This window comes from Fusarium vanettenii, assembly GCF_000151355.1.
Source record: "Fusarium vanettenii 77-13-4 chromosome 2 genomic scaffold NECHAsca_18_chr2_1_0, whole genome shotgun sequence".
NCBI lineage: Eukaryota > Fungi > Ascomycota > Sordariomycetes > Hypocreales > Nectriaceae > Fusarium > Fusarium vanettenii.
Window position 1 is genome coordinate 382913 of NW_003315867.1, and position 21015 is coordinate 403927.

At 53.1% G+C, this 21015-nt stretch overlaps 6 protein-coding genes across 6 annotated transcripts; 2 read left to right on the forward strand and 4 right to left on the reverse strand.

The window, feature by feature from the left end:
* Positions 1-560: 560 nt before the first annotated feature.
* NECHADRAFT_57816 (glycosyltransferase family 20) lies at positions 561-3931 on the reverse strand (the record flags this gene model as incomplete). Its single annotated transcript, XM_003046288.1, has 3 exons — positions 561-1099; positions 1156-3824; positions 3909-3931. The coding sequence occupies 3 exons, from the start codon at positions 3929-3931 to the stop codon at positions 1059-1061; spliced, it is 2733 nt and encodes a 910-aa protein (XP_003046334.1). The 3' UTR covers positions 561-1058.
* Positions 3932-9674: 5743 nt separating this feature from the next.
* NECHADRAFT_66050 (uncharacterized protein) lies at positions 9675-11365 on the reverse strand (the record flags this gene model as incomplete). Its single annotated transcript, XM_003046289.1, has 3 exons — positions 9675-9952; positions 10015-11084; positions 11141-11365. The coding sequence occupies 3 exons, from the start codon at positions 11363-11365 to the stop codon at positions 9700-9702; spliced, it is 1548 nt and encodes a 515-aa protein (XP_003046335.1). The 3' UTR covers positions 9675-9699.
* A 337-nt stretch (positions 11366-11702) lies between these two features.
* On the reverse strand, positions 11703-12782 carry NECHADRAFT_90666 (uncharacterized protein; the record flags this gene model as incomplete). The annotated part of the gene is made up of 1 exon (XM_003046290.1): positions 11703-12782. One exon carries the CDS (start codon positions 12780-12782, stop codon positions 11703-11705), a length of 1080 nt encoding a protein of 359 aa, XP_003046336.1.
* Positions 12783-13309: 527 nt separating this feature from the next.
* On the forward strand, positions 13310-16126 carry NECHADRAFT_90667 (uncharacterized protein; the record flags this gene model as incomplete). Its single annotated transcript, XM_003045715.1, has 7 exons — positions 13310-13472; positions 13503-13951; positions 13999-14320; positions 14370-14410; positions 14456-14804; positions 14839-15257; positions 15302-16126. The coding sequence occupies 7 exons, from the start codon at positions 13310-13312 to the stop codon at positions 16124-16126; spliced, it is 2568 nt and encodes an 855-aa protein (XP_003045761.1).
* Positions 16127-16397: 271 nt separating this feature from the next.
* NECHADRAFT_33034 (uncharacterized protein) lies at positions 16398-17487 on the reverse strand (the record flags this gene model as incomplete). Its single annotated transcript, XM_003046291.1, has 5 exons — positions 16398-16533; positions 16590-16661; positions 16714-17166; positions 17216-17267; positions 17322-17487. 5 exons carry the CDS (start codon positions 17485-17487, stop codon positions 16398-16400), a joined length of 879 nt encoding a protein of 292 aa, XP_003046337.1.
* Positions 17488-17828: 341 nt separating this feature from the next.
* Positions 17829-18658, forward strand: NECHADRAFT_57823 (uncharacterized protein; the record flags this gene model as incomplete). Its single annotated transcript, XM_003045716.1, has 1 exon — positions 17829-18658. One exon carries the CDS (start codon positions 17829-17831, stop codon positions 18288-18290), a length of 462 nt encoding a protein of 153 aa, XP_003045762.1. The 3' UTR covers positions 18291-18658.
* Between the last annotated feature and the right edge of the window lie 2357 nt (positions 18659-21015).

Here is a 21015-nt window from a genome sequence, read left to right on the forward strand (position 1 = left end):
GAGAAGTATATCAACTCACAGAAAAGCGATATCGACGTGGAATATGGAGGATAAATAAGAAGAACAAAGAGAGTTCCAAAAGCTTCGCTGTCTGACTCTGCCGCCCTTCCGAATCCCCTCCCCGCGCCGATGTCGCTCTGTGTCCTAATTTTTTGCGGGTCGCGGGGTTGCTTCCATATCCTCGTATGCCAGGGCGCGCAACTGCTGACGGGCGGCAGTTTGATCAACCTCTTATTGGTCAAGTATCTCACCTGGCTCTCACCGAGTCCCCCTGTAAGCTTTTTTCACCGTGATGTCATAATGAGTGGGAACAAAGAGGCTTCATAATCGTTTACAAAAAACGGCTTTGCATGGGTCAAATGCTGACTCGGACGGAAACGTTCCTTTGACCGTTGCATTTAGGAAACTTACCCTTGCTCTTGGAAAACGGAAACGGAGCGGACTCGGGACGGAAACGGCCGCGGGTTGAAAAGGATCGAATCGAACCGAACGAGTCACGGTGGAACATAAACCTCACATTGACAGTCAGAAACTCAAAATCCTTTCCATCATGTTTTATTGACATTTTTCATGTCTTTCATCTTCATGAATTCTACAGTCGAGAAACCCCCAATCTTCCATTCTAAACAAACCTCTTTGGAAACCTGCCCATCGTCTGTCCGTTCCGTCTTCCTCAAACTTCGTGAATAACACATATAACGAATGATACTAAGCTACAAGAAAAAACACGGCACTTTTTCAGTTTGAGTGTCATGGTGAAACATTACTCGCGAGAGTGTTGCAAAGTAGTAAGGAAAAAAGTCCATGTTGTAACCATCGTCTCCCCGTGGAATCATTACCACGTCTTTTTTTCTTGACATAGGAAAAATAAACACTAGGAAAAACGACATGAGAGAAACAATAGAAAAGAAGCTATCAGAGAATCACATCTCTTGGTGTTGTGGAGCCATTGATTGTCCAGCTCCTGGTAAAAATATCCCTGCGCCCGCTGACCCAACGCCAACGGCACAAAGACATGCAAGCAAATACCATGCAAGAATTCCAGAATACGCCTCTAGTCAGGCGAGAGCCGCCAGCCTCTGGAGACAAGTAAGAACACCTAGAGTAGAGTTAGCAAGTCATCCTGGTTACATCTGGGTCAGCTGGGTTACATACCACTGACGCCCTGCGTAAGAGTGGCGGTTGCCTCGGTATTACGGTTACCGAGACTGACTGTGATGACATTCTGCACAGCCTTGTCATCTTGCAGCCTGTTTGCCCACTTGAACACCTTTTCGTCCTCTCGACCGTCACCAACAACCATCAAGAAGTCAACAGGCGTCTTGTGAACCTCATTAGAGCTCATCTCCCCCTTGAGGGTTTCAAACACCTTCCTGGCAGCGGTTCTCTTGGTCCAGTCAATGGGCTCGACAGCAATACAACCGTCGAGAGCAATCGCGTGGACACGCTGTGACTCACAAGCGTCGTTGACGTGGCTGGCGCAATCTGATGCCTGGCGAGAGGCCGTCTCGTAGTCTTCAGCACTCTTGTAGTGGAAGATGAGACTGCAGCGGCGCTCCTCAATCTCGGCTCCAGGGGTTCTCTCAAGGTAGTATGTCATGATGGGTCGCACCGACTCCTTCCAGTCCTTGATATGTTCGAGATCGACCATCTCAGTCCATTTGTCCTTTCCGTGGCTCTTGAGGAAGCATCCATTCTCGGCAATCAAGCCCAGGTTGGGGACTCGGCGGAAGACTCTATCCAGCTCTTCGGGTCGGCGGCCCGACATGACGTAGATGGTATTACGTTCGTCGAGAAGAAGATCATTTAGCACGTCCAGGGTTCGCTGAGGGCTGACGGGGATGATCTGGTTCACGGGACCCCAGCTCACCAGGGTACCTTCGTAGTCGATGATGAAAAGTCGGCGCTGTGCCTTGAGATACTTTGTAGACAAAGACTGGATGGAGAGGCGAGGGACAGACGTCTGGTCCCGCTTGTGCTGCTCCTCATACACCACATCCAGACGAGTAAGGAACTCGCTGAACCAGTGAGAGCCAGTGTGATTCACCACGCGGTCGTAGAGGTTGTTCCATCGTCGCTCCTTTTCGGGCTCCTCCATCTCCAAAGCTTGCTTGATGGCGTCGGCGCACTGTCGGTAATCCCAGGGGTTCACGGCGAGCTCGTTCTTGTTGAAGAGGGATGAGGTACCAGTGAACTCGGACAAGATCAGAGAGCCATGCTTCTTTTCAGGGAAAAGCTTTCCGTCCTGGCAGAAGAGATATTCATGAGATGTGAGGTTCATGCCCTCACGCTGGCTGGTGATCATGAGCGCATCCGCAATGGTCAGCAGGGCAAGATACTGAGCATAATCAATATCTTGCTTGAGGTAAACCACCGGTTGATATGCGAGATTGGCCCATGAAGAGTTGACTCGGGTGACAATGTCGGAGACGGTGGCCTCAAGATCGCTCTTCTCGCTAGATGACAGGGCGACCTGGATGAGGACGGTGTTTTCGCGCCACTGGGGGTTCTTGTTAAGAAACAGCTCATAAGACAGCAGCTTCTGGCGGACACCACGGACGTGGTCAAGCTTGTCACGAGCCACGATGAGCTTCTTGCCCTTGTAACGTTCCTGCATGATCTGTAGCCACTTGGCAACTTCTTGGTCGTCTAGGTGCTGGCGAAGACTGATGGGGTCGATACCAATCGCCAGGTGAATAACGTCGACAAACCGATCCTCCAGCTGTAGGCCATCTGGTGTCGCTTCGGCGCTCAAAAGCCTGCTGCAGGTCTGGAGGAAGTGACGTCCGTACTCGTGGATCTGGAAGCCGATGAGGTTAGCACCGAGCATACCCTCCAGAAGCTCCTTTCGAACAGCCAGACACCGGAACACCTCTGACGAGGGGAACGCGACGTGCAGGAAAAAGCCGATCTTGGCATCAGGGAGCTTCTGGCGGATCATGCCGGGGACAAGCAACAGGTGGTAGTCGTGGATCCAGATGACGTCGCCGCGCTTCCAGTTCTTGACAATGCGGTCGGCAAAGGCCTGGTTGACATTGACATAGTACTTCCACGAGTGATCCTCGTAGGCCTTGCTCTTGGGGTTGTCGGGGATCTGGTAGTGAAAGACGGGCCACAGAATGTGCTTGCAAAAGTGAGCATAGTGGCCGTCAAAGTCCTTGTCGGAGCAGAAGACGGTCAACATGTCGTGCTCGTTGGCAAGCGTATCCTCAATGTCCTGTCTTTGCTGGGTGCCCTCAAGAGCATCGGTCGGCATGCCCAGAGTTCCCACCCAGGTATAGTCGTCAAGCTTGCCATCGCGATAGGCGGCCTCGGCAGCGTTTCGCAGTCCTCCGTTACCCTGATCCGCATTCACCACCATCCAGTTTGCCGACGCAAAGACTCGATCGTGGCTGTCGCTCCGGACAAGAGACCTGGGCTGTAACACGCCCTGGCGGCCGAGCTCTCGGGCCTTTTGTATCGTACGGCTGTGTTCGGCGAGGGCTGCGGGGGGAGGAGAATTGGCGCGAGACTTGGGCTGGTTGGATCGGCTGCCCCAAGTCCGTGAATCCTGGCCCTCGGGCGAGTTTACGGCGTGGGGGAATTGTATCCGGAAGCCATCTTCGTTGGCGAATAGGTTCGGCGACTCGGGGTCTTCAGTGGGAGTATGGGGAGGGGTCAGGTCGTCCTGGGTCTGGAAGAGACTGGGCTGTCGCGCGAGGGTTTGGGGGCGCGAACTCGACGAAGAAGCAGCATTGGAGGATTTCGCGGGCTTGGAACGTCTTGAGGGATCGGCGCCGGGAGGAGTACCGGGGAGAGTGAAATGGATGGTTTTGGGGAGGAAGCTATTGTCGCGTTCGCGTTAGTGCAGCCCAAGATGAAAGGAGGGGTCAAGCGGGGAGTCGATAAGACAAGCGAGGAAGACGTACAGAGAACACACGAAGACGGTCATTTTGAAGATTTGTGAGAAGCGCGTCTAAAGGGAGATGGAGGATTCGAAAAGAGGATATGCGAGTATTTCGGGCTGAGCCAGAAACCAGAGTATAGTCGACGGAAGAATCCGATGTCTATTGAGATTGTTGAAAGCTCCCGTGTGACGAGTTCATGTGAAAGCAGAATTGGCAGTCCGAGTGGCAGTCGTGTTGCTTTTTGTTGAGGTCTGACGGTCGCTATGTCGCAGGCAAACGCCTCTTTGTCGCAGATGCGATTGGTTGTAAATGGCCGTGGCAAGAGTGTGGTGGTGACGGGAATGAGTACAGTATTGTATGGCTGAATTGTCGTTAGAAGTGTGATGCCAAAGGAGTCAAGTAAAGAAACGCACGAGACTATGGTCCTTAGAAGTAACAAGGCAAATCTCCGACGTCGCCGTGTTGCGCTGAGCTCCGTTGTGCCGTGTCGTGAGATTCAGGGCCGGCGTCAGGTGGTTCGAGAGTGCTACGCCCAAGCTTGGACAGTTCCGAGGCCGCTGCTTAATTGCTCCTTTTTTTTAATGAGGCGAGGATCAACAGTCAATGGTGAGTGAGCAGACAGCTGGCTTATAGGTCTAGCTCGTGGAACAGGGAAGAACCTGTACAATAGAACAGGGCTTGTGATTTTTGCCAGGTCGGGGAGAAGAGAGGATGCACCCGGTGAGCACTGACGTAATGCTTGCTGGTGTTTTTTGCCGGATGGGAATTTTGAGCCTCCAAACCGTTGGTACCTGACCAATGCCTCCGCAAGTGGAGAATGAGAACGATGATATCAAACGAAGACGTTGATATTGTAGGACGGATGAGTAACAGGGAGGGGAGGTATTCAATAAGACGGACGGACAGGTAGAGGGGCAGGAGAGTAAAGGCAATTCAACAGAAACAAAGTCGTGACGTCGTCTGAGAAAACAAGCCGGGCTCCGGTAAAATAAACGTTGAGAGCCCAAGCCCAAAGCAAGAAACAAGTATTTTAGCAAGGAGGCTTTGGTCCGTGAAGGTTGGGATGAAGAGAGGGGGGTGCGACTTGAGGGAGAGTGAGGGGAGGGAGAACAGACGAGGGGGGGAGTGACTTGGTATAAAAATGCAAGTTTTTGAGGACTTTTTTTTTTTCTCTTACTCGACTCTACCCCATGTCAGGCCCTGTTCCTCCAATTCTCTCAAGAGAAACAGGACGAAACTCGGAGCGTCGACCGATGCACGGCGGGCGGGTGTGGCCCACGGAAAAAAAAGTCTCGTTATTCTTTGTTTCCTTCTTGGACGGACCCGTCGGTTGGGTTGGATTCCTGTCTTAGCGGGTAGGCTAAACACGGGCCCAGGGCGGAGGGGGAGGGGCGCGTCACGCAGGGAGCAAGGGTGGTTGGCGATGCGATGTGATGCGATGATTGACGAGAGAGTCAAAGATGGGGCTTGATGACAAGAGAGAAATGTCCACCTGCTTAGGACTACCACCAACAAGGCACGAGACGAGGGATGCACTGCAACGAGCTGTGTGCAGTTATCTGATAGGTGACGATGGTGTGGTAGGCGTGTCAGTAGAAAGATGCTCTCTTTTGTAGCAGAGCCAGTTAAAGGTGTGGATGGGATGGCCGATTCCAGGTGAGTTTGATAAATAGGGAAGCCGAAGCGAGGTTTCTTTTTTCTTTCTAGGTGCCGTGAGCAGTCAAACGGAAGAGATGCCTCCGGTTGACTGAAAACGAGGACATGATAACGAGATGGTGGATTGTCGAGGTTGCTTTGATCACAATGTCACTGTCAGTTTTGAGGTCTTTTTTACTGAAGCTCGCTAGGAACTGCCGGGATAGGGTAATCACCACCAAGCATGTGCCTCACTTGCAGGATCTGTGAGAGCATGGCCAATTCAACTAACAGTCTAACAAAGAGAATTATAATCGTGTTTGTTTATTGTCTTTCCTCGAATATACTATTCACAGACTAATCATTTAGTCCTCATCCCTAGATCCGTCCCAAGCTTCAAAAGCTCCAAACTAGCTATTTCCCAACTTAAAACCAAGCCGAGCATCAAGACAAGGATTCCCCTACAGCTTGGTAGAGCTCGAGACCAAAAAGCTCAATGCTACGTCCTCTTCCCGGTTGCCTCCCAAATCGACACACCCCTCCAGACTCGTCCTCGCCGATCATGCACTTCAAAACCCATCCATGCCATGTTGCACCCGCATTCATTCACCTGACACCGGGACATTTTTTTTTTCTTTGACTAACAGCTAGCTAAACACATGAGGATGAATACACACACCACGAGTGACAAGGCGCTTGACTATGTAAACCGATGATCGATAGTTGACATAGCAAGACCAACGGAATAAAAAAGCAAAAAAACACGTCGAGTAACGGTCATCCAATCGTTCATCTCCAGGTCGATGTCCTTTGCCACTCGCGATGCATCACATCAAAGGCGGCCCGCAGAGCAACGACCGGCTATTCGAGAACAAGTATCCATGAATAAACATTATGTGATGGGCTGCATTCCTCCCAGCCAGCCAGCCAGCCAGCATCGTCATCAAAACAGCCGCGGCGCACGCCCTCGCCTCTGCGCCTGCGGTGCCAAGACCGATTCTGAACTGTCCATTCAGCTTGCGATCCTCCAACACGGAGTCTCTTGGTGGCTCCCCAGGATTATCCACGCAGAAGCACGCCTTGGATGAGTGAAAAAGAGAAAGGGAGCTAAATTTACTCAAGATAATCTATAGCATGTACGCATGGTTGCTATCAACTCTCGTCATGATGCCCTTGTCGAAATGCACCGGCCCGTCCTTGCTATCTCACGCCGTCTTTTACGGCCCGTTTCCTCGGTCTCATCTACCCGTCTCGCCGTTCGCCCACATCACCACTGTACATACAGCACCCGACTGTTCTACAGTACTTCCCCTGTAGTTCCTTTATCCGTTGCAGGCCGGCCCCGATGCTTGGCCAGATCCGCATGGACCATGCGATTGGGGTCAGAACTGCATGGGCGACATCTCTCTTGTGGACCTTGGACTTGTTTTTCTGGTTGGTGGCGTACCCTTTGACGGTTGCCATGCTTGGAACCTGCAAGCTGACTTGGGAATATTTCGCGCTCCCTTTTTTTTTGTTTCTTTTCTGCAAGTGACTGGTTCTTGGTTGGTAGATGTTGTTCCTCGGTGTTGAACGTGAAGGTTTTGTACTGTCATCAGATAACAACCTGCCCATCAAGCTCACACTTCCATCCATCATCACGCGCTACTGACTACGACATCAAAGCAACGCAATGCATCCATATCACCCTAGAGAGGGGATCTTCAGGGGACCCTATCTCGTACTTGAGAACCTTGGCTGCACCCCGCGGCTTTCGCAATCCATATCCCATCTGCTTCATCATTCGCCCCCCAGGCTGCTTGGTGGAGTAATTCCCTCCCCTCCCTGTGCCGCTTCAAAGCTTCTTGGCCTAGAACAACCCAGGACCGATCAACCCAGCCCCGGGATAACGGCATGGCATGGATGGGTATAGGCCAAGGGTCTTGGGGTAGACGGGGAGAGAGAGGTCCGTGCTACATGGGAATCATGACTGAAGTTGTCACTCCCATCATGGCTGTTTTGAGCATCAGCTATCAGAGCATCGACTCAGCCCACCGGGCAAACCCTCAGCTCTGTTCAAGACAGCCTCAATAGCCAAACAAAACCATCGAGGCGACTCATCCATGTCGTGATTAGAGACACGGCCCCATGCCGTCTTACCAAAGATGTCTGAGCCATGTGTCTCATCTGCAAGCCATCAGCAAATGGTCCCCCCTCCCTCCCCGCCTCTTCCTCCCCTGCCTGGGCAAAGTCTCTTGTTCCCCAACTCTTTCTGCGCCAAAATGATCTGACTGCCTTGGTTTGCCCCTCTGAATCGAGATTCTCTTCTTGTACGTATCGAATGGAATGTCCAATGTGGGAGATGCTCGGCCCCAGAAGCAGGGTTCTTCGGCTTTCAGTCTGAAAAGTCCCGTTTGCCCACAGCCGGCCGGAGTCCCGGGCTCCCTCGGACGGCCGCCACGGGACCGGACCAGCGTCGCTCAATGGGGACATGTTCGGCGATGGGATGGAGAGATTGCCATGTGCCGTTCGGTAATTATTTCGTCGTTCGTTGCCTGTTCGTTTTCGGATGGATTATGACGAACGAGATGCCTGATCATGAGGTATTCGAGTCCGCATTAGTTGGAGCGTATAGTCCACGCTATTACTCCATGATGGCTTCAACACGTCTCCAACTTGCCCATCTCGACTGGCAACTTGATCCGTTCAGATGACCTCTTCCCCGTCTTGGTGCAGTAACCTCACCCGCCGTCATGGCCCCGACGCCCCCGCACAAACCGGCGGTTCCACCAGTGGATGTGGATGTCAAATCTTGAAAATCCGAGCACCATCTCTAGGGTAATCTTTGTCGTCGTCTCAAAGTCCAGTCCCGCTGCTTTCCGGCGGGGTTCTCATCCACTCACGATCGGTGGAGAAGCCTCGTGGGTGTCCTGCTCGCATGGGCAAAAAGAAAAGACGTCAACATCGACGTGCTCTATCTTGCTTCTTGGAACATTGGTCAAGACGCAATGCCGGACCGGGCCCGAGAAGACCCGACGGAGGAGGCTGGGCAGGGCAGGACTGGGCGGACGAGGCGTCAGAGCTGGGCCCTGGCCCTGTTCCTGATCGGTGTTGGTGCAGCATGAGGCTGTTGCAACGCTTGTTGCTGCGTCTTGTCCTTGCTTGCTTGTGGAGGCGAATAAAAAGAGGACGAGACATTGTGTGCGCGACCCAACCCAACTACCGTTTGACACGCGCGCGCAGTCTTCTCCAGGGCCAAGACCAGACCAGACCAGACCGACCCTTCTAGACATTTCCAACAGACCGTGTGTATTCGTGATGGGTGTCAGGTTAACGGCCCGAACGACCCTTGGGCTCCAAGCTCCCCAGCTCTGGGTTCCAATGCTACCCCACAACACCACTTTCTAGTAATTTCGAAGCTATCGTGAGCTTCACTCACTGCCCAAGAAAAAAAACCCCTCCTCAGACCCGGACCCGCTATACCCTTTCTCTGCCCGGGTTTCTTTCGGGGTGCTACGACTCCAAAAACCCTCACCCCATCACCCCCTCAAGCGAACCTATGAGCGTCCCACATGGCAAAGTCCCCAAGTCGTTGGCCTAGACGAGCTTCTGCAAGCCTCCACGAGCGCACCGTACCGTCCCGTTATAGTACAGTAGATCGGCACTATCGGGGTGTTCAAGCACAGGCAGTACCCGCCGCCTGACAGTTGCGAGACCAGGACAAGGCTCCATGGCACTTCCATCCATCGTCTGTGGGCCATGGGGCTTGCCTGCATCTTGACCCTGTCCGTCACAAAAGCCCAGAGACAGGCAGCACAGCCAACTCCCGTACGTGCATGATCTGTCTTTGCCTGGCACGTAGGTCGATGCAGACGGAAAAGGGTTTAACGATGCGTGAAATTTGGAGCCCAGTTGTTCGACGACGTGAGTAATTGTGGACAATCGTGTGGTGCCACGCGTATGCTCGGTAGGTTGGATCGCATCCTCGAGATAAGCACGCCTCTTTACTCTGCCCGCTGCGCCCTGAGGAACTGAACTGAACTGATTTGGGACCTGTCAGTCAGTGGAACCGGTTCCGAAACATGATGCACGAGCTGGACGTGCGGATTGGTACGGCAGATTCGTGAGGGACTGAAATCACTTCAGGGGTATCTCGTCCAAGACTGTAAGAGTGCCCAAAAAACAAAACATCGGGATTCTAGTTCCGCCAGAGCCGGACGGCCTTGTCTTTGCCTCCGCTGCCAACCCTCTTGCCATCCGGCGCCCAGTCGACCGCGTACACCTCGTCTTGGTGGCCCGGCAGGTCCACGGCGAGCTTGCACGACGCCATCGACCACACCTTTAGCGTTGTATCCTTGGATGCCGTCACGAGAAGCCTCGAGTCTGCTGAAAACGCGCACTGGTACACGGGAGCCACGTGTCCGCGGAGCGTGTTGATGAACTTGCCGTCCCTGTCGGTTGGTTAGCATGCGCTGCAGAAACTGATGGGGTAGAAGCATTGGTTGGTCCTTACCGAGCGCTCCAGATCTTGGTGTGGTTGTCCCAGCCAGCACTGGCGATGAGGGAGCCGTCCGGGGAAAAGGTGACATGGTTCACCTGCTTCTGGTGTCCAAGCATGCGCGCCACAGGCTTGGTGCCCTGAGCTGGATCCCAGAGATACATGGTGAAATCATCGCTAGCCGAGACGAGCCGCTCCGCGATCCTGCCCTGGAACTTGGCCGCCTTCTCGAATCTCTCCTTGGCCTTGGCTCGCTTGCCCTCCTCAGTCTCTGGTACAGGAGTGTGATCGTAGAATCCAGTCCTGAGAACAAAGTCGGTTGAGAGCGCGAGATGGTTAACCCAGTGAGCATGAGCTGACAAGGTGTGAACAAGAGTTCCCTTCTCAGCATTCCACACTCGGACTGTCTTGTCATGGCTAGCGCTGTAAATGAGGCCCTCTCCTCCCCAACGGACGCAGCTCACACTGCTCCTGTGCCCTGAAAGCACATGCTCGGTCCGGCCGGTGTTGACAACCCAGATTCGAACCGTTGCATCTTTGCTGGCGCTGGCAATCCGTGGCGTCCCGTCTCTCCAGAGATGGTAAGGCTCCCAGGCAATGTTGGTCACCCACTTTTGATGGCCTGTCAGAGGGCTTCCTACGGCCTTTCCTGTCTCGGGATCCCAGAGGCGGATAGACTTGTCCATGCTTCCAGTCGCAAGTCTTGCACCATCCGCAGACCAGGCAACAGCCAACACCCAACCACTATGCCCGGAGAGGGTGTACTTGGGTGTTCCAGTATCAGTGTCCCATATCCGCGCCGTCTTATCGCCGGAGCCAGTCGCCAGTCGGTTGCTGTTCTTGGGGCTGAATTGCGCAGTCAGAATCGCCTCGCCATGACCAGGTATCCGATGAGACATGCGCGTAACGGCCTGGACCTTGAACACGGCCTGTGGCTCGGCACTGAGCGTGACTGTCGTTTCAAAAGGGTTCTCGATGCCATGGTTGCGGAGGAGTTGGAGAAGATCGGTCGGGTATTGGTCTACAATAATATCGGAGTCGGGGATGTGAATTCGAAATCGGTATGGGAGGAATTCTTCCTTTTCCTGGAGGGCACATAATGTTAGGGAGATAACAAAGCCTCCAGCGGAACCGCACATACCCTTGCAAGCAAAGTATTCAGTAGGAGAGACAGGTTCTTCTCAGAAGCGTCGGCGAGCGGCACCTCGATCACATCGGCCATCTGGTTGCCATCTCCATCCAAGAACCGGGCCTTGAAGGACCCAGCCGGTCCCGCGGCAATCGCTGTGACATCCTGCTGAATATGGGAGCGCTCAAGCTCCTCTCGCTTTTGCCGTTTAGACGGCGGAGGCACAATTGTCGCCATGGCAAGAGAAATTCCTATGTAAAGGTCAAGATTCTTGATAGAATCCGTGGCATGGTGGGGGGGCAGTTTGGCAAAATCTTTGACAAATTTTGGCGGTGAGGAGCTGCAGCAACTCATAGTGCACAGAGTTCCGACTAAGGACTCGTACTCGGTTGGTATTGTAATCTGCTAACAAATTTGGCCCCGGTCTCCACACATTCCTGTTAGTGGCATGTCCATCCATGCCATGCCAATGCGTTCTTTCAACTTTCAAGGTTGATCCGTGTGCCTCATCATGAAAAAACGTAGCGCCTAATTCCCCGAAAACGCCGAAAAGTCATCCATCCATATGGCTCCCTTAGGTTTGTTGCCCGCCCTGTGATGGCCGCCCACGCATCCGCTTAGGAGGCCCAGCGTAATGCTGGAACTGCGGCATATCCATTCCAGGTACGGGAATGGGAGTCTGCTGTGGGTTTTGCGGCAGATACAGCTGCGATTGCATCATGGCTTGAGCCTGCGCCTGCGCTTGGGCTGCCTGCTGGGCCTGTTGTGCTTGCTGGGCTTGAACTTGAGCCTGCGACGTTTGTTGCGGCAACGGCTGTTGCTGAACATGTTGGGGATGCATCTGAGGCGGGGGCTGCTGCTGCTGAGTCTGCTCGGCTACTTGACGCCGCTGTCGAGCTCGCTGCTTCTGCGCCGAGGATTGTCTTTTTGTTTCCTCGATCTGACGATGTCGCTTATCTTGGGCTTCTTGTCTCTTTTGCCGCTGAACATCCTCGTTTTGGACCGCATAGATGGCGGCGATGCGAAGCTGGAGCTGCGACAAGATGCCGATGCGCTCTGGCTGTGACATTTTGCGATATTCGCTCTTGAACTGATGGAAGGTGTCGCCCGTCAGGCGGAGGACAGCGTTGGAGACGCCTGCGACATGGATCGCCGCCTGAGTCTCGGCATCAGGTTGAGGACCGTCATCTGGCCATTCTGTCAGAAGCGGCGTCACACCTGAATCCATATTCTGCTCACCTTCCAGGTCCTCAACAATATTGGTCTCGTCTTCGCTCGCGGGCTCGGGGGTCGGGGGTTCGGGCGTGCCGGGTTCGTGGTTGTGCTGATCGCAGGTGATGGTCAAGACCCATCCTCCCATGGTTTTACGATGAACAGCCTTTGCCTTCCATGGGCAATCCGTCTTCTTGGTTGTCGTCTTGTGCTTTGTCGCCATGCATCGGTAGGGCCGGCCGCCTCGATCGCACACCAGATCGCATCGGACAATGTCGTTCCCTGGGACGTCGGCACCGCCCACCTTGCCGCGATGAGATCTCGCCTTGACGATCTTGTAGCCATCCTTTTCCATGCGGTCACTGAGTTCCTTGAAGAGATCTTCATAGCTGTTGAAGATGCCCGAATGGGGCACCGACACGGCCTCCAGAATGCCGAACATGATGAGTTCGATAACGCGATCAACGCGTTCGGAGCTCAACGATGTGTGGATTTGGGCGTTGACCGGTGTCAGGCCTGAGCCGACGTGTCGGCCGGCGGGGAGGAGTGAGGAATTTCCGGCTGACTCGGATAAACCTCGGATGCTTCCATCCATGCGTGGCTTACACACGGCAGGTGCGATATCTGTATCGCTTTGTCGTTTTCGCAGCCTGAATACTGATGAATGTCTAAACAACCTGTACTGGTGATCCTAAATATTTGTTTGCTTCAGTGTTGGAGAGGAAAGGACAATATGAAAGGCTGAGACGTGCCTCTGGATGGTGGTAGTTATGGACCAGGACTGTGCTTTCCAGTTTTACCCAGCAAAGATGTTGAAGGAGGGGATTCCGGGAAGGACCTCATATCTGGACCTTCCCCTCCAGTTTTGATCAAGGCAAGGTCTCCACGAAGGAGGCCACGTAGCTTTCTTCTCGTGAGAATGCGTCAACATCAAACTTCCGGCGATATCAACGAGCGAAAACCTTGGAGATGGATCCCATGTTGCGTTCAACGCCACCAACAAACGACAGTTGGTCGTCTTCAAACTACTTCCAGAACACGACCACTCCAAGTCTCCCCGTCAACGAGAGACCGCAGTCCAGCCTGAGCCATTCCACACAGCACTCGGCAGCGGGAACCACTCCAGGACCTGGTACGTCTCGGTCTCCTACTGTTCGACTAGGTACTGCTCAGGAGAGAAAGCCACGAAATGCAACCGTATCCTCGATACTCGGCCTCAGCGAAGCTCAAAGCATTATCTGCGCCATCAGTGAGGCTCGCACCGTCTCCCCTTCGGTGGGCATCGCCTTTGTCAATGTCTCCCTTGGCGAAGTTGTCATCAGCCAGATCTGCGATAATCAATCCTACATCAAGACAATCCATACCCTTCAAATGTCTGCTCCAGCGCGAATTCTCTTCATGTCCACTGCTTGCCCCCCAAACAAGCCCAGCAGCCTCTATTCCCTTGTGACCGATCTCGTGCAGGAGTCTCAAGTTGGTGCACAAGATCGTTCTGCCTGGTCCGAGTCGGATGGCCTGGAGTACATCAACAGCCTGGCATTCAAGGATGATATTGAACCTCTGAAGGTGGCTACCCAGGGGAAATTTTACGCTCTGAGTTCCTTTGCAGCAGTTAGTTCGGTCAAAGGTATCTGTGACCATGGCTGACTTGATCACAGGCCATGAAGTACATCCAGCAGCACTTCTCTATTAACTTTGTGCCGCATTCTCTCCGTATTCAGTACCGCCCCTCCGAAGACACCATGATGATTGACATTTCTGCCATTCAGTCTCTCGAGATTATGCAGAACCTGCGGAACCCCAAGTCGAAAGACTCCCTCTTTGGGTTGATGAACCACACAACAACTCCAATGGGAGCTCGGATGCTTCGAAGCAGCATCCTTCAGCCGCCAACCCGCGCTGACCTGTACATCACTCCGCGCTACGAAGCCCTCGATGAGCTGACAACCAACGAGGAGATGTTTCGTGAAATCCGGAAAGGTGATTCAGCTCGCGTATGCTATAGAGTTCCTGGGCTAAAAGCATGCAGCTCTCAAACTCTTTCGTGATACCGAGAAGATATTGACAAAGGTATTCTGATTGTCCTCGCATGAGAAAACGCTCACCATGTTGCAGCTAATTGTCGTCCCAAAGAACATGCCCATTCAAAAAGTGGAGGAACAGATCAACCATGTCTTGATGGTGAAAAGTTTCCTCGAGGCGGTCTCTGAGCTCTACCTAGCTTTGGAACCCGCAACATGCGACTTGCTTGTCAGAGTTCGAGATCTTTGTCACCCCGAACTCACAAACCGTGGTCTCGACAAGATTCGACACACAATCGAAGCGGACGTTACTTACATGAACTCGGCCCTGGACCTTTGGAACCAACGGACCTTTGCAGTCAAAGGAGGCATCAACGGCATGCTGGATGTCGCACGGCAGACCTATAAGGAGCAGACTGAGGAGGTTCATAAGTACCTCGATCGTCTGAATGGTATGATGGCCCTTTTAACGCAAAGGTTTACTAATAATCCTAGAAACCCATGGATTCGGCGCTGGTCTCAAGTATGACAATGGTCGTAAATATTGGTTTCGTCTACGAGCAGCCGATTTCGAGGGTCGCCCCCTTCCCGACGAATTCATCAATATCGTGCGAAAGAAGGACAAGATTGAATGCCAAACCTTGGCGTTGATCAAGCTCAACGTGAGACTTGCAGATGCTGCACACGAAGTTGTTCTACGGAGCGACAGCATTGTACAGGCCCTGATAACCGATCTTCGTCAAGAAGTGCCACATCTTTTCCGACTCTGCGAATCAATTGCTCTTGTCGACATGGTTACGAGCTTTGCACAACTCGCCACGACGAGAGACTACGTAAGGCCCGACCTTGATACGGCGATGGCATTGAAGGGTGCTCGGCACCCTGTTCTTGACAAGGTAATTCAGTCTCGGCGTTGAGCAGGAGGAATCTAACGAGGCAGACCATGGACGACAGCTTCGTGCCCAACGACTACTTTGCGTCAGAATCATTTGCCTTCCATGTCGTCACCGGATGCAACATGAGTGGGAAGAGCACCTATATCCGAGCGGTCGCGCTGCTCCAGATCATGGCACAGATTGGGTCATTTGTCCCTGCCAAGTATGCCGCGTTTTCTATTGTCCACAGCATCTTTGCCAGAGTCTCACTCGACGATAACATTGAAAGCAATCTTTCAACCTTTTCAGTCGAGATGCGAGAAATGGCCTTCATTCTGAGAAATATCGACGACAAGAGTCTTGCTGTGATTGATGAGCTGGGTCGTGCAACGAGCAACAGGGATGGCTTGGCTATTGCCATTGCCATGTCAGAAGCCTTGATCCAGAGCAAGGCTTCAGTCTGGTTTGCGACCCATTTTAGCGATCTCACCCGCGCGTTTGCCCAGCGTCCTGGTGTGTTAAATCTTCACCTCGCAGCCATAACCTCAACGACTGCAGACGGATTGCCTCACATAAAGATGCTGTACAAAGCAACGACGGGTGCTGTTGGAGATGAGCACTATGGAATCAATCTGGCTCGTGCGATTGGGCTGCCTCAGGGTTTCATTGACAAGGCGGAGGAGGTGGCCAAGGATATCCGACGCAAGAGAGAAGCGAGCAAACGCAGCTCGGAGTCATCACGACTTGTGGCTCGCCGTAATACGATTCTCAATCTTTGGGCTGCTTTGAAGCAAGCGCGTGACTCGGGCACCGAAGAAGGACTCGCAAGGTACCTGAAACAACTTCAGGCGGAATTCATCATTCGCATGGAGAAACTAGACAGTCAGTAGGGGAGATGTTGGTGTGGGCGATCTGTACTCTCTCTTGTCGTGGCATCTGGGACACTTCCTTTATGTGCCACTGAGGATTTCTTGTCATTTATATCATTGTGTTCTGAACCATGGCTGTCTATGTACCTGGCCGACTGTAGTCTAGCTCTCGCACGCGCTTCCAAACCTCTCTCACAGTTCGCTCTTGTGTTTGACGACCGGTTTCTGTTTCCGAAGGCCCTGCGGGACTGGACGGCGTCAGCAGGAACCTTGACGAGGGATAAGGTCAAACTTACCGCACTGCCAAGTATAATCGACCCCCAAGATGTGCCATGGGGATTTCGGCCGTCTCGGGTTGATCGGGAGGGTTTGCTGTTGTTACCAGGCCACCAGCTTCTTCAAGGATTGCAATACCAGCAGCGACATCCCTATCAAGGTTAACACTCGGACCGATGGCGACTTGGATTAGCTGAACTTGACGTACCATTCCCAGCAACCGCCCTCCCACCAGATATCAAAGGAACCCATGGCCGTATAAGCAAGGTCCAAAGTTGCGCTACGCAAACAGTCAGCGGTGGCTTGTGTGGCGGAGGTAATGGGAGCTTTACCTCCCCAAGCTTCGCATGCCATGAACCATGCCTCCCTTGCCTCCTCGACCACCTCGTTCCGAGGCCATATTAACGAATGACTCGACTTTTCGGGTCATGTTGCCATCTGGGATATCTCGACGATCCTTCCCCCACTCGCATGAAAAGGTGCATCCGCTTGGGGCGTTTGCTGGCATCGGAGGACTCGGGTTGCGAAGTAACGGAAGTCGCTGAGTCTCATTGAGCCATGCGCCTTTTCCAGAGCATGATGAGAAGAATTGGTGTAGGAATGGCGCGTTGATGATTCCGATCACGGGGACTCCATTGATAACGAATGCGATTGAGACGCAGAACATGGGAAATAAGTGTGTGAAGTTGACGGTGCCGTCAAGAGGATCGACTACCCATGTCGGTCGGTCGTCGACGAGGTAGGTTCGTGAAGCTCCAGCAGAGTATGACTCTTCTCCGAGGAAACTGATAAGAGCGTTAGAAGGCGAAGCTTGTTGGCAGGCTATCGGCTTACGCATGGTCGGGGTATTTTTCGGCGATAGAGGTCCGAATGAAGTTTTCTACGTCTTGACAGAGTCAGCTATCGCACAGGGCACAGATACAAGATTCAAGATGAATACCATTGTCGGTCTTGGTAACAATATCGACCGAACTCTCCTTCTCGTCAAATGAACCACCATGTTGACCGTCAATCCGAGCCTGAGCGGCTGTCATGAGCATGTCGCCAGCATCTTTGCCCAATTGCACAGCAAAGGCGTAAATGTCGGACATCTGCTGGTCATCCATTGCGACGGGCGTTATCTCTGATGACGAAAGGTTAATGTTTCCTTTGGACCCTGCATTCGACGACAGCTCGTTTTTGTTCAAACAATGACACAATGCCGTCTCCAGCCGCTCCAGAGCGATTCCGCACTGCGGGAATGAAGCTCGGATGAGCTGCCGATGGAGCTCCTGGTGATCGGCGTCTTGGTGGATGAAGCTTTACCCGGATCTGCGGGGGCCCCGCGTGTAGGTTTCCGAGGCTGGTGTAAATGCCGAGATGGGGAAAAGAATACAGCAATTGAAATACCATATTTGAGGAGGAGAGCTGGAATTCACAATGGGTTGAACTAACCAAAGCATTCATCATGTCTCGACGTCTTCTTCTTATCAACGGTCCAAACCTGAACCTCCTCGGTACGCGAGAACCTCACATCTACGGCTCAACAACCCTCCAAGATGTCGAAACCCAAGCAAAAACCCAAGCAAAGGAACTCTCCGCCTCGATCGATACCTTTCAGGCCAACTCGGAGGGAGCGATAGTCGACCGGATCCATGCGGCGCGCGGCGAGATTGACGCCATCATCATCAACGCGGGCGCGTACACGCACACAAGCGTCGCCATTAGAGATGCCCTGACGGGCGTGGACATTCCGTTTGTCGAGATTCATATTACGAATGTCCATACGAGGGAGGCGTTTAGGCATCACAGTTTTCTGTGTGACAAGGCTGAGGCTGTTATTTGTGGGTTGGGGGTTTTTGGGTATACCGCTGCTATTGAGTATGCGGCTAAGCATATCAAGTTGAGAGGAAAGGCGTCGAGGCTGTGAGGGCGTGGTATTTCATTGCGCAATAGAAGGGCTGAGACGCAACGTGAGATGGATAGATGGCTGGGCGTCAAGATGCTCGAGCCCAGGTTATATGCCTCGCCATGGCGATGGGCATCTCGTCGCCCGCTCTATACATCAAGCCGCCATCCGGAGTACATACGCAGGGTGGAATTACATCAATGGGTTCCACCGCGGGTCATATTTGGTATTTACAGGCCAATACAGATCCCCAAATGCGTTGCAATCGTAACCGTCCAAACAGTGGTTCCCCAGCAGCCCTGATCGTGGGCATCTTCAGCTCATGACCACATTGTGTGTCTCATTGCTCACCATCTTCGACAAACGAATTTTTCGGATGGAAAGCGCCGAGATTGAAAGATCCTTTGTCCCGCGTCAGGGGTTGCATTGACGATGTGAATAATTGCAGCCCCGAAGCCAATCGACAACATAGACAGGGAGTGACACCTGTCACCTCAGCTCGGCTATTAGCATCGCTATGACCTTGGAGATCCGGCATGGTATTCGCAACCTAATCTTTAAAGAGCAGTGAGTGACCTAATCTAAAGCAGAGGCTATGAAGGCTCGCTTCAGACGATTCATTTGCGTGCATGCCAAGAGGAATTTAGGATACACATGTACGTTAAACACCAAGTGGCGTATAGCAGCTGCTCTCAAGGGAAGAAAGGAGACTGATCAAAATGATGCGAACATGTGGCACAGCTCTAACATGGCTAACACACATCCCCAGGCTATCCCAACAGGGCGGTTCCTTTCTCCGCAATCACCCACATGCAAGCGAGGAGAGGGATTGCTTCTGTCATTCAAAGAAGCAAAATCTCCTTCTAGAAAGGAGCCCCTTTGTGCGTAGATGCCCGAAGGCGTCCTCGGTCCCGGGAGGTTGCCAAGTCGAGGGAATCACATATCTGACGAGTCATTGCCGCGATTTCACGCGAACCTCCCCCTAAGTCATATGAGGCTCTCGGGAAGCTCTCCTCGATGAGCAGGGCCACTAGACCGAGTTTCTGAAGGCTAGCCTACCGGAATCTTCACCGGCTGAAAAGCTCCCCCCCTGTTTCTCGGCAACCGACCGCATTGACCGTTGGGTGCAAGGATCCTGGTCCCCGGCGCAGCAGCGATCTTGGACGGCATTGTTCCCCTGAAGGACGGCTCGTCGTCTAGTTCCTGCATTAAGCTGGGAGGGGCAGGAATCTTGGACAAGCACCAAGAGGGTCGGCCGATCAGATCTGGCATCGTGAGCTAGGAGCACGGTCAGGAACGCGGTTCAAGCACCGGGGACCTGGTATTGACAAGTCTAACAGACATTGTAATTCAGGAGAAGGAAAAAGACTTTGCAAGCGTACGTTCATCTCGATCAACGAGGGATTGTCAGCTGTCAGGAACAGACAAGTGAAGGAGCCGATCCCTAGACTAGGGTACGCCTCTACCGGAAATGGAATGGGGTTTCAGCTGCTGAGCTTTTTCCATTTAAATTGCCCATCATCAGTGATTTTTTCCTGGTTTGTGAGGCTGGCGGTTGACGACAAGACAGACCCTGGTTCAAACTCTGCTTCAGCCACCAGACTGGCTCAGGCGGGTGATGAGGCAGATGAGTGCCGGCTGGCAAATTCGTGTCGGCCGCTGGTGGCTTCACGCCGTCTTTTGCTTCTACCAGCCCTAGATATAATTACTATGCCATGCCCTTGCTATAGATTCTCTTTACCTCATGCAATGCACGTGCTATTGCCGTGGCTTTTAACGGAGGCTGTATCGTGAGTCCCGCGGTAGACGACGGCGTGGGCTACAAACTGAGGCCGCGAGGCGTTTTGGGCTTGACCTGGGGTTGGTGACAAAGTAAGCATGAAAGATGCAAGTGTGATTCAGACATGCAGCAGAGAATTCGTTCTAGACGGCTTCGAAATGTGTATCAGACTTGTTGGATCGTCAGGGGATTACCTATCACACGAGGGTTTAAAAAAGAAAGGGTCGGCTAAACGTGGCTCTCGGAATGTGTCACCGATGACAAGCAGAAAAGAAAAAGAAAGAAGCCGTCGATCGAGGGACCACCCATAGAGAAAGACACACGGTCCTCGTCATTATGCCTCTCCCGAGAGGGGGCCCTCCCCCAGATCACCGTTGCATCCCATCGCTTAGCGCATCCTGGTTGAATGATCGACGCTCGCTATCCACTTGGTCGAGAGCCTAAAGCACGGGTGCAGAGTCCGAGATCCCCGCCTCAAGCTTGAGCCTTGAGGCTGCTGCTGGGCTGCTGTTTGGTCAAGCTGCTACAATGAGTTACGTTTCTTCAAGGATCGACACCCAGCTGGACAGTCTCAAGGAAAAGCCATGTCCAGGGGAGCGAGTCATTCATCTGACTCGTTCGTGCATCCTTATTCGCAAGTTGCCTTTCTTGGCAGGTGGCTGCCGTGTGCCTCTCCCCGCATGTCTTCAACGGATGCAAATCAAGCCGCCCCAGACTGAGACGAATTCCCCAGACCAGGTTTTACTGTCAGGTACCTTCCTCAGCCGCCATCTACTAGGAGACCGTGCTGGCGTAGACGACCGCCCGGACCTCCCATCGTCAAGCTTCATTACGCTGTGGCGGTCCCGTCATGGCACCGCGCCTTGAGCGGGAGGGCTTGGCGTGTCCCAAGGGAAAAACCCGGACACTGGGATTCGGCTTCTGGTCCCTGGCTGCAGGATCCAGAAGGTTGAAGTGCACGTGTGT